At 39.8% G+C, this 13,392-nt stretch overlaps 1 protein-coding gene across 2 annotated transcripts in view; it reads left to right on the forward strand.

Annotated features, from left to right (window-relative positions):
- Positions 1–13,392, forward strand: part of SH3GL2 (SH3 domain containing GRB2 like 2, endophilin A1) — a 215,934-nt gene that overhangs the window by 166,342 nt on the left and 36,200 nt on the right. For both annotated transcript variants that reach the window (XM_043487103.1, XM_043487104.1), the window contains exon 3: positions 11,046–11,118. In XM_043487103.1, the coding sequence (XP_043343038.1) occupies positions 11,046–11,118 (73 nt within the window). The remainder of the gene's footprint in view (positions 1–11,045; positions 11,119–13,392) is intronic.

Genomic DNA, 13,392 nt, shown 5'->3' on the forward strand with positions numbered 1-13,392 from the left:
GTACACTGGGATGACCCAGAGGGATGGGAGGGAGGTGGGAGGGGGGTTCAGGATGGGGAACACATGTACACCCATGGCTGAATCATGTCAATGTATGGCAAAACCACTACAATATTGTAAAGTAATTAGCCTCCAATTAAAATAAGTTAATAAAAAAAAAAAGCCACCCTGATCACTCTCCTGCTGAGATGCAGTAAAATTTCCTGTGTACTTCTTAGCCCTTGTAGCCTTCCCCTCAAGGAGCTGATTAGGTGGAATTCTTCCATTGTATTGTCTCTGCAGGAACCCTGCTATCACTTATTCTGTCCTCTTCGTAGTGGCCTCACATGGAATTGTTTCTTTGTTAGTTTTCAATAGGATCTGCTGCTTACAAGCTTCCTCAGACATTGTGTGGATATTTTTCTTTGAAAAGCTTCAGATTTTTTGGCAAGAGTGTTGCAGGAAGGGGAATGCTTTCCAAGGCCCAAGAGTGGGCTCTTGTCTAACACTTGGAAGTGAATTGTCCGAGGAGACACACAAACTGACAAAGCAAGAGACTTTATTGGGAAGGGGTGCTCGGGCAGACAGAAGTAGGGTTAGGGAACCCAGGAGAACTGCTCTGCCACATGGCTCGCAATGTCAGGTTTTATGGTGATGAGTTTAGCTTTCAGATTATCTTTTGCTAATCATTCTGACTCAGGGTCCTTCCTGGTGGTGCCTGCATTGCTCAGCCAAGATGGATGCCAGCAAGAAGGATTCTGGGAGGTGGTAGGACCACCTTTTGATCTTTCCCAAATTCTTCTGGTTGGAGGTGGCTTGTTAGATCTGTGTTCCTTACAGAGGACCTCCTGTCGCAAAATAACTCATGCAGATGGTTACTATGGTGCCTGGCCAGGGTGAGTGGTTTCAGTCAATGTGCTTCCCCTAACAAGAGAAAGTACTGGAATTTAAGGGACCTCTGGTTTCCTCACAGATTTACATCAGTTGCTGCAGTGATTCTGTATGTATGTGTATGACTGTTCATTAAATCACATGAAATAATTATAAATGCTTCCATGTGACAGGCATCCTGCTGGACACCAGGAATACAAAGATGATTAAGGTGCAGTTCCTTCCTTCAAGGAGCTTTCAGTTTTGATAGAAGAAATAGGCACAGAGATGAGTGTCTTACATGACATGGTGCTTGGTGTTTTGGGAAGTATTTTCATGGAAGACCTAACTCAGAATGGGTAGATCAGTGGAATGTTTCTAGAGGAGAGGGCACCTGAGCTAAATTCCAAAATTTTCTCTTGTTTCTGTGTACATGAGTTATGTAGAAGTCCAAGCCAAGGAATACAGTCTCCTTTTGCAGCCTGAAAAGTATCATAGGAAATCCCTGCTGTTGAAACAGAGAGTTAGGCAGGGTGATAAGGAGTCCAAACCTAAGCTCCCTTTCAGAAGGAGGTGAACATTCTTTCTTTTTCACATTCTTTTGCCTTAGACACATAGGCCTCTTAGCCAGCAGTATCTCTTGCTCAAGGACATGGTTTTTTTGAGCCCAGAATGTATGTTATGGGAGAAGGTCTGGGATAACCTGTTCCTTCTGGCTAATCTTGTGCCGATGTCATCCCAAGATGTATATTATGGGAAAGGGTATGGGCAAAATTTTCACAGCCTTGAAGTATTTTTTTCTATTCTCAGCAGCTAGCAGAAAAGTATATAGTGTTCTGTTTAAACTAGCAAGGCAGGTACTCTCCTACCCCCTTCTGATGTCTATGTCAGAAGCTTTTCTGTCACTTTCACTTTAAATAAAAATCTACACAAAGCTCTGAGTGACTGAGACTGTCTTTGGTCCTGGAGTTAAATCTTCTTTGGAGACCACGAATCTGGAAGCACCATTCACCATAAACCATCATCTTTGGGGCTCATCCAGGATCCTAGGACAAGATATAGCTATCACTATCATCTTGGGGGCTTGTCTGGGATCCCAAGACAAAGTGTAGCCACCATCTTGGGGGCTAAGATAAAGCTATCAAAACCAGGAGTCCTCAAGTTGAAAGCATTGCTATAGACCATTTTAACAACAATGGAATTTATCTGAAGGGTCAGCCTCAAGTTTTTTTTAAACTTTTTATTTTATATTGGAGTGCATGCTCAGTCACTTCAGTCATGTCTGACTCTGTGCAGCCCTGTGGACTGTAGCCTGCCAGCTCCTCTGTCCATGGGATTCTCCAAAGCAAGAATACTGGAGTGGGTTGCCATGCCCTCCTCCCAGGGATCTTCCTAACCAAGGGATTGAACCCATGGCATCTTCTGCATCTCAGGCGGATTCTTTACTGCTGAGCCACTGGTGAAGCCCTTACATTGGAGTATAGCCAATTAACAATATTGTGATAGTTTTAGGTCAACAGCAAAGGGACTCTGTCAGCCATACATTTAAGGGCAGCCTCAAGTTTGAAGACAAGCAGATTTGGGGAAGAAGGGAGCGATTGTCATTCCTTATGAGAGCGGAGAGTGTATTGTTTGCAGAGCAGGCTGTGGAGGTGCTCTACAGGAGAAGGTCCATGGCCATTATCTCCATACATAATTAGTTATTGGGTGGAGAGGGGCTAGATCCTTCTATTAAACCCCACGTGGTAGACTAGCGTTGATGAGTAGAAGCTATAGCAAAACAGATTCAGGCTCAACAGAAGAAAGAACTTACTGCTGTCAGAACTTTTTAAATAAAAAAGAGCCTTGGGAATTACTGAGTTCTCCATCACTGCCCATGTTTAAACAGAGGCTAAACCCAGAGTTCCCGTATTCTGTATGGAGCACACTAGTTGTCATCTCCTTTGACTGTTGTGGCAAGTAATTTGTCATAATAGTGTCATGTCGGGCCCCTTGGTGGCTCAGTTGTTAAAGGATCTGCCTGCAATACAGGAGACTGCCTGCAATGCAGGAGACCCAGGTTTGATCCCTGGGTCAGGAAGATCCTCTGGAGAAGGAAATGGTAACCCACACCAGTATTCTTGCCTGGGAAATCCCGTGGACAGAGAAGCCTGGTGGGCTATGGTCCATTGGGTTACAAGAGTTGGACATGACTTAGGGACTAAACTACCACCAATAGTGTCATTTTTAATAACGTCCTTCTTACTTGGATTCCAGTGATAGATCTCAAATGGAAGGGAAAGGAATAGAGTCCCAGCAAGCATGCTTAGGGCTTTACACATCCCTGAGTGTACCTGTCATGTATGTGAATGTCTTCATTGTGGTGTTAAAGGAGAAGATGTGGGTTACTGTACTGAGACACTCATTCCCTGGTATAGAATTATAGGATGGACGGGAGCCCCAAACATGATGAGCTTTAAAGATATTTTTCTGCTTATCTTGAAACTTAGCTTCTTCTCAGTTAAGTGTTTTCCACATATTCCCAAGCTAATGTTCATTAAAGGTAAATGCCTAAGAAGATTAGCAAAAAAAAAAAAAAAATACTTTGGGGCAACCTTGGCCTAGTGCGTTGTTTATTTTTGTTGTCAGCACACAGTTTATTAACCAGGCTTTCCAAATACATAAGGTAACTGCTGTAAAGTACAGCAGTCTGGGGAAGGTACACTGATTCTTCCAAGTCAGGAGGGAACTATTAAAACACCCCTATTGGACCAGCCTGCATCTCACTGCCAGACAAACTTTCCCAGGATGCTGTTTTCATCAGATCTCTATGGCTTATTTAGTGACATGTTCTCCTTCAGGTCCTCAGTACTTTAAGTGGGTGTGTGTACGTTCTTAATAGGTATATTTTCTTAACTTCAGTGACAGAAAAATTAAGAATTTGAAACACTTTCATGTTTCATATGATATTTTAACATTTCTTTTGTGTAAACACTGTAACTTGCCCTATGTCCAAGTGGATGCCTAATTTATCTATATAGTATTGATCACTAGGCCCAGAAACTGTGTTCCATTTTAAGGTGTCCATTTTTTTGTCCTTAAATTCTGCTACTGTGTCCCCTCTGCCATCATCTGGTATAATGTTGTATAATCTGGTATAATATTGTCTGATGGTGTGAAGTCAGATCTTTCAGTCCTTTTGTTAGTCTGCAAAAAATGCTGCATTTTTCACCTATGCAGCCACTTGTGTTCAGGAAACACAGACTGTTCCTTTTCCAGTGAGGTAAGGTTATGTTCAGGCGCCTCAAAACAAAGGCCCCGTTCTAGTCAATCTGGTGCTTTTCAGTTCTCTTGTATCTTGTCTCTGAAGACTGAGGCAGCTGGTGGAATGATGGGCATCCATAGATTCAGCATGGCAGCCTTTGTGAAAGTACAATAGAACCTCAGCACAGGAGCAGCAAACATTTTCTGTACATACATTGGGCTTTGTGAGCCAGAGGGCATTTGTGGTCTCTTTTATGGTTCCTCACCTCTGCTGCTGAAGAGCAAAAGCAACCACTGACGGTGCTTAAATGAAGGAGCATGGCTGCATTCCAATAAAATTTACTCAAGGACACTTAAATTTGAATTTCACATAGTTATTATATGCAGCAAAATAGTCTTCTTTTGAATAGTTCCAACCATGTAAAAAAAAATTTGACAGCGGCCCAGATTTGGCCTGCTGGCCATAGTTTTCCAACCTTTGTCTCAGCATGAAGAAAGAAAATGTGATAGTGAGTAAGAGGGTTGAGGGAGTTCTTTCTCTCCCTACCCACAATTGTTAATCACAAGGCTGGATAGTGGAGGAGGAACCTCCTATGTATTGAGAGTTGTTAAAATCTTTGTATTGAGAAGACTGAAATAAAAAGACAGAGGAATATGTGCCTATGCTTTCACTTTCAAGAAAACAATTGGCCAGTTCAGTCCTTCTGACACTCTTCCTTAGAAACCTTAACCTTTGGAACTCTTTGCATTCCCATCATAACCACACAGGTCATTTGAATACATTTACCATCAGATGCCTTAAGCTCTGCCATATAGCCAGCAGAAAATATGTGTTTTCATCCTGTCACACATGTAACCTAGACTTTCAGCCTGTTTTTTTTTTTTTTTTTTTTTTTCCTGAACACACCCTTTGACTTCATTTTCATGACGTTGAGTGCATAGTGGTTGGTTGGTAATATTTCCAAGACCTCCGTGTACAGCCACACAAGTCTTGCACTGTACAATTCCAGGGAACCACTACTTACTGCAGAGTAAAATACTACTTAGCCACATACTCAAATCTAAGATGTGTTAAAAACTCAAGTTAGCCAGAAGGATGTGGTACATAATACACACGTGGACAGGCATCTCTAAAATAGGAGTGTTTTTTATGGTAATTTGATACCATGATGATGGCATAAGAAAAAGTTGTTTTCCTCTCTTAATCCCAGTAGTTACAAACTCTTTAAAACACAGTAATCTGACTACCACTGAAGTGGAAATGATTGTATATTGAAAAACAAAGCTGAAAAATAAAATCTTCTGGTTATGGTTTGGTTTCTGATTATAAAAGAGAAGGAGGCTTTACCCTACCCATGAAAGGCTGACTTTATAGATATAGTAAGTTATGGAAAAATTTTGAATTGAGGACGGAGCCCTTGAACTCAAAACAGTGAAGTTCTCATGAACTTAATTGATAACCTGATATTCTACCATCAAAAAATCAATTCCTTTCATTCATACTTAACGTATTCTATGTACTTAGCTTGGATAGAAGGATGCACTAATTTTCAGTAGTCATTTACCTTGTAGACTGAACCATGCGAGTTGATAAGAAAAGAATTTCATGGAGGAGTGTAAAGAGGGCCTCCCTGCACTGGCTCTCCATGTGGGGAAAAGTGCTGAGTACAAATACTGACAGTTCAGAATTTCCCAAGGATGGACTGTAGGACCAAGGTTTTCATTTACAATTAACCCAAAGTTCAAGAACTTGCAGTGTTCTTGGAAGTTAAATAAAAACTTTCCTTCTCTTACTCGAACAAATAGTCGATGTTTCACGTTTCTTTCTTTAGAGCAGTGAAACCTGCCACCATGCCTAGCCCTCTGTTGACATCCAGTGAATGCCTCTGGGAAAAAGTAGGATTCATAATTCAACCTTTTTTTCCCCATTTTTTATTTATTTTTTAAATTAATTTACTTTAATTGGAGGTTAATTACTTTACAATATTGTGGTGGTTTTTGCCATACATTAACATGAATCAGCCATGTGTCCCCCCATTCTGAAAACCCCTCCCACCTCCCTCCCCATCCCATCCCTCTGGGTTGTCCCAGTGCACTGGCTTTGAGTGCTCTGTTTTATGTGTTGAATCTGGACTGGTCATCTGGTTCACATATGGTAATATACATGTTTCAATGCTATTCTCTCAAATCATCCCACACTCTCCATCTCCCACTGAGTCCTAAAGTCTGTTCTTTATATCTGTGTCTCTTTTGCTGTCTTGCATATAGGGTCATCATTACCATCTTTCTAAATTCCATATACATGCATTAATACATTGTATTGGTGTTTTTCTTTCTGACTTACTTCACTCTGTATAATAGGCTCCAGTTTTATCCACCTCATTAGAAGTGACTCAAATGTATTCTTTTTAATAGCTGAGTAATGTTCCATTGTATATATGTACCACAACTTTCTTATCCATTCATCTGCTGGTGGCCATCTAGGTTGCTTCCATGTCCTGACTATTATAAACAGTGCTGCAATGAACACTGGGGTACATGTGTCTCTCAATTCTGGTTTCCTCAGTGTGTATGCCCAGCAGTGGGATTGCTGGGTCATATGGCAGTTCTATTTCCAATTTTTTAAGGAATCTCCACACTATTCTCCATAGTGGCTGTACTAGTCTGCATTCCCACCAACAGTGTAAGAGGGTTCCCTTTTCTCTACACCCTCTCCAGCATTTATTTTTTGTATACATTTTGATAGCAGCCATTCTGACCAGCGTGAGATGGTACCTCATTGTGGTTTTGATTTGCATTTCTCTGATAATGAGTGATGTTGAGCATCTTTTCATGTGTTTGTTAGCCATCTGTATGTCTTCTTTGGAGAAATGTCTGCTTAGTTCTTTGGCCCATTTTGTGATTGGATCATTTATTTTTCTGGTATTGAGCTGCATGAGCTGCTTGTATATTTTTGATTCTTTATCAGTTGCTTCATTTGCTATTATTTCCTCCCATTCTGAAGGCTATCTTTTCACCTGCTTATGGTTTCCTTCATTGTGCCAAAGCTTTTACGTTTACTTAGGTCCCATTTGTTTATTTTTGCTTTTATTTTCATCACTCTGGGAGGTGGGTCATAGAGGATTTTGCTGTGATTTATGTCAGAGGGTGTTTTGCCTATGTTTTCCTCTAGGAGTTTTATAGTTTCTGGTCTTACATGTAGATCTTTAATCCATTTTGAGTTTATTTTTGTGTTCAGTTAAGTTCAGTTGCTCAGTCATGTCCAACTCTTTCTGACCCCATGGACTGCATCATGCCAGGCTTCCCTGTCCATCATCAACTCCTGGAGCTTACTCACATTCATGTCCATCAAGCTGGTGATGCCATCCAACCATCTTATCCTCTGTCATCCCCTTTTCCTCCCACCTTCAATCTTTCCCAGCATCAGGGTCTTTTCAAATGTCAGTTCTTTGCGTGAGGTGGTCACAGTATTGGAGTTTCAGCTTCAGTGTCAGTCCTTCCAAAGAATATTCAAGACTGATATCCTTTAGGATGGACTGGTTGGATCTCTTTGCAGTCCAAGGGACTCTCAAGAGTCTTCTCCAACACTACAGTTCAAAAGCATTAATTCTTTGGCACTCAGCTTTCTTTATAGTCCAACTCTAACTTCCATACTTGACTATTGGGAAAACCATAGTTTTGACTATATGGACCTTTGTTGGCAAAGTAACGTCTCTGCTTTTTAATAAGTTGTCTAGGCTGGTCATAGCCTTTCTTCTAAGGAACAAGCGTCTTTTAATTTCATGGCTGCAGTCACCATCTGCAGTGATTTTGGAGCCCAAAAAAGTAAAGTCTGTCACTGTTTCCATTGTTTCCCCATCTATTTGCCATGAAGTGATGGGACCAGATGCCATGATCTTAGTTTTCTGAATGTTGAGTTTTAAGCCAACTTTTTCACTCTCCTCTTACACTTTCATCAAGAGCCTCTTTAGTTCTCCTTCACTTTTGTTTATGGTGTTAGAAGGTGTTCTAGTTTCATTCTTTTATAAGTGGTTGACCAGTTTTCCCAGCACCACTTGTTAAAGAGATTGTCTTTTCTCCATTGTATATTTTTGTCTCCTTTGTCAAAGACAAGGTGTCCATAGGTGTGTGGATTTATCTCTGGGCTTTCTGTTCTGTTCCATTGATCTATATTTCTGTCATTGTGCCAGTACCATACTGTCTTGATGACTGTGGCTTTGTAGTATAGTCTGAAGTCAGGCAGGTTGATTCCTACAGTTCCATTCTTCTTTCTTAAGATGGCTTTGGCTATTCGAGGTTTTTTTGTATTTCCATACAAACAAATTATTTGTTCTAGTTCTCTGAAAAATACCATTGGTAGCTTGATAGGGATTGCATTAAATCTATAGATTGCTTTGGGTGGTATACTCATTTTCACTATATTGATTCTTCTGATCCATGAACATGGTATTTCTCCATCTATGTGTGTCATCTTTGTTTCCTTTCATCAGTGTTTTATAGTTTTCTATATATAGATCTTTTGTTTCTTTAGGTATATTTATTCCTAAGAATTTTATTCTTTTCATTGCAATGGTGAATGGGATTGTTTCCTTAATTTCTATTTCTGTTTTCTCATTGTTAGTGTATAGGAATGCAAGGGATTTCTGTGTATTAATTTTATATCCTGCAACTTTACTATATTCATTGATTAGCTCTAGTAATTTTCTGGTGGTGTCTTTAGGGTTTTCTGTGTAGAGGATTATATCATCTGCAATCAGTGAGAGTTTTACTTCCTCTTTTCCAATCTGGATTCCTTTTATTTCTTTTTCTTCTCTGATTGCTATGGCTAAAACTTCCAAAACTATGTTGAATAGTAGTGGTGAGAGTAGGCAGCCTTGTCTTGCTCCTGACTTTAGGGGGAATGCTTTCAATTTTTCACCATTGAGGATGATCTTTGTTGTGGGTTTATCATATATGGTTTGTATTATGTTGAGGTATGTTCCTTCTATGCCTGCTTTATGGAGAGTTTTTATCATAAATGGATGTTGAATTTTGTCAAAGGCTTTCTCTGAATCTATTGAAATAATTATATGGTTTTTATCTTTCAGTTTGTTACTGCAGTATATTAAATTGATTGAATTGTGAAGAGTGAAGAATCCTTGCATCCCTGGGATAAAGCCCACTTGGTCATGATATATGATGATGTTAATATGCTGTTAGATTCTGTTGTTAGAATTTTGTTGAGGATTTTTGCATCTATGTTCATCAGTGATATTGGCCTGTAGTTTTCTTTTTTTGTGGCATCTTTGTCTGGTTATGGTATTAGGGTAATAGTGGCCTCATAGAGTGAATTTGGCAGTTTACTTTCCTCTGCAATTTTCTGGAAGAGTTTGTGTAGGATAGGTGTTAGCTCTTCTCTAAATTTTTGGTAGAATTCGCCTGTGAAGCCATCTGGTCCTGGCCTTTTGTTTGTTGGAAGATTTTGATTATAGTTTCAATTTCTGTGCCTGTGGTGGGTCTGTTAAGATTCTCTATTTCTTCCTGGTTCAGTTTTGGAAGGTTATACTTTTCTAAGAATTTATCCATTTCTTCCAAGTTGTTCATTTTATTATCATATAGTCAAAAAGGAAATAAAAATATGCATAGAAACAAATGAAAATGAAAACACAACAGCCCAAAATATATGGGATTCAGTAAAAGTGCTAAGAGGAAGGTTCATAGCAATACAACTTACCTCAAGAAAGAAGAGAAAAATCAAATAAATTACCTAACTTTACACCTAAAGCAACTACAAAAAAAAGAAATGAAGACCCCCAAAGTTAGCAGAAGGAAAGAAATCATAAAAATCAGAGCAGAAATAAGTGAAAAAGAAACAAAGAAGACTATAGCAAAAATCAACAAAACTAAAAGCTGCTTCTTTGCAACGATAAATAAAATAGACAAACTATTAGCCAGACTCATCAAAGAAAAAAAAAAAAAGGAGAAGAGTCAAATCAACAAAATTAGAAATGAAAATGGAGAAATCATAACAGACAACAGAAATACAAAGGGTCATAAGAGAGTACTATCGACCTTATTTTTTTTAAATTTATGTTTATTTTATGCTGAATTTATTCCTGGGTCATGTGTTTTTTTTTTTTTTTTCTTCAGTTTCTTCTGGTCCATTTTTTCCTTTTCTGTAACCTCCTCTTCAGGTTGAGGAGCAATTTGCTCTTTTTCAGTAGGGGTCATCTCAGTATGGCAGGGAGGTCTTATGTAGGGATTAATCTATCCATGAACTCTGAAAGTCCAGGCCCCATCTTCGCTTCACCTGGGATGTGCTCAGTGCCAGAGACTCTACGTCAAAACCCTTAACAGGGAGTAACATTGCTCCCTGAATGTTTAGAAAGGTGAGGCAAAAAAATCACTGTATTTGGGGTGATGGCCCATGTCCAGCCCCACTCTTTGGCCTGGACACATCAGCCAACTCCAGCATTGTAATGATGGAATGACATGCATTACTTCTGTAAAGTGACATCCTTCAGAGACTTGGTGGCTGTTTGGATATGCATACCCTCCATGGCCTGGCCAGCTTCAGCAGTATTCTTAAAGATTTGAACCTCCGGATGAGCAAGATTCTGTGGGGTTTCCTGCACCAAGTGAATAGTGAATCATTCTCAGTGACCACCTCAGACAATGTACAGTGAAAGGTGGCTGTATTCACCTGATTTTACCAGGAGATAATGAAGTATATTTTGAAACATGTTTTCCAGCTTCCTCTCTGACTCAATGGGCTTTCCAAATCTTGATGGAACACAGCTGAATGCAAGCCAGTGGTCTGACTTTTTCTGACAGCTCTGTGAGCCCCTCACTTTCCACCACAGGACTCATCATTGCTCTGTTGAACCATCAGTGGTTGTGTATATGCTGAAGCAAAAACTTTGTTTCTAAAGCTAATAATTTGCTTGATTTAGAAATTTGTTTTGTCATTTCAGAAAGTGGATGTCACCAGCAGGGCTGTGATGGAAATAATGACGAAAACAATTGAGTACCTTCAACCCAATCCAGGTAAGGGGTCATTTTATACATTCATGGCATCCCTCCAGGGAACTTCTAGTTACTCTTTGGTACACATGCTACGTTTGGTACACTTCTGCATGCTCGATCCTCCCTTCTGGAGGTCCAGTGTCTTCAGGTGGAACATTTGACTGGGGAGGGAGGACTTTTTAAGGCTCACACTGAAGTAACTGGAAGCTTCTGTGATAATTTATCTGACTAGAGTGTAATTAACAAACAGTGTTGTGTGGACAGTGTGGGTGGCAGGCACATGATGTCAGGCACATTACTAGCTGCAAGCTAGTAATAACTGAACTTTCATGTGAAAGGGATTGTAAGGAAGAATTTTAGGGAAAATTTTCAGATGAAACATAGTAAGGTACCAATGGTGTGAAAAAGTAGGAAAATTGAACTTTTTTTCATATACACCACTGAAGTCTGTGGAGGGCTATTCTTTGCCCCAATTTTTCTCCAAGCACTTTGTCAATCAGCTTTTGTTCTTGCTAACCTGTTACACTTGTAAGAGAAAGGAATTATAATAGAGATATTGGAGCTATATCTTGAAAACAAGATCCAGGCAGACATGGGGTGATCTCCCAGAGTACATGGTGTAACAGAGCCAAGTGGCTTTATATGATAGACCTCCTTGCCATTCCTCCTGTAAAGCAGTTCCTAACTGCAGAGTATAGAAACTTGAAGCAAGGTTGAATATATTTAAATGAAATGTATGAATATCGGGAAAACTGCTTATCCTGAAACTCGTTTCTTTGGGAGTTTCAGGTTGAAATTTCTATGTTTTCGGTGGTGCTAAGGGAGGTGGTCCAGGCACTGTCAGACCCAGTGTCTGGATACTGAGTCCTAGTGGGTGAGAGAAAAGAAAAGGAACCACCTGAAATAAGCAGAGGTGGACCAGTACAGTCAGTGCTGACGGGCTCTCTACCACCTCTTGCTACTGCCTGCAGCTTTCACTCAGCTTTCAGTGTTTTGAACATGAACAAATTATGGGAATAACATTCTCACTGGTTTTTAAACTATATCAGAGATGAGATTATTTGAGAAGGAAAAATACAGAAGTAAATGAAAAGCCATGAAAATATAGAAGTAAATGAAAAGCTATGATGTTTAACAGATAGTGGACCAGATGGTTGGCAAATTAGGTCATGAATAACAAAAATGAAGTTTCTCATTTTCACCTGGAGCCTTTGTCATGCCCTCTGTATTCCACAGAGTTGCAGGGACTCCCTTAGATGTCACATGTTCCTTAGATTTAAACAGTTGTGGTGTAGGTCAGTTCTGAAATGGGAATTACTTGCCCTGTCTTACCATAGAAGTCATTGTTTAGTGCAGGGCATTTTTTGTCTTTATCTTTGAATAGGACCTCAAAGTGTTCACTCATTTCCCAGGATTTACACATAAATGGCGCTAAGATTACTTGATCTTACTATTGTTGGACTAAGATTAAATATAAGCAAGAGGAGGGAAAATATAGTATTTATTCAGCATTAGTGCATTTTCAGTATGTTGCTAGTTATATACATTGTCTTCTCTGTAATTTTCTGATATAAAAAACAAACACAGTTGAACAATTCATATTGTAAGAAAGAGGCTAAATATCCGTGAAAACAGATCCTTAGTCTGTTTTCCTGGGTATAGTGGAATTCAGTGTAGGGAGATGTGCTGTATTGAATAGGATGTTCGTCTAAATCCAAGGCAACCCAGAATCTCCAAATGTGACTTTATTTGAAAATAGCGTATCTTGAGATCGAATCAGTTAGTGATCTTGAGATGAACTCATTCTTGAGTTATAGTGAGCCCTAAATCCAACAACTGCTGTCCTTATAAGAAGAAGAGAAAACACAGAGAGACACAAGGTCGAAGGCCCTATGAAGACAGAGGTCAAGAGCATTGAGTGATGTCAGGAGCCACCAGAGTTGGCAGTGGTGAGGAAGGAGTCCCCCAGAAAGCCTCTGAAAGAACCAGCCATGCTCACACCTTGATTTCAAGCTTTTTGGACTGTGACAAAGTAAATTTCTGTCATTTTAAGCCACACAGTTTGGGGCACTTTGTTATGGCAGACCTAGAAAACTGATTTAGTAGGCTAGCCCAACTTTCTTCAGGAAAAAGCAGGGTCAGAGAACTTAAGAAACTTTACCAAAGTCACACACCCAAGAAGGGATGTAACCAGGGCTGGAACCCAGGTCTGACTTCTCCCTGAGCCCAGGAACTTTCCATTGCACTGCCATGCTTCTGAGAAGAATGAGTTCTTTGTTTAGATGCAGAGGGTCT

This window comes from Cervus canadensis, chromosome 14, assembly GCF_019320065.1.
Source record: "Cervus canadensis isolate Bull #8, Minnesota chromosome 14, ASM1932006v1, whole genome shotgun sequence".
NCBI lineage: Eukaryota > Metazoa > Chordata > Mammalia > Artiodactyla > Cervidae > Cervus > Cervus canadensis.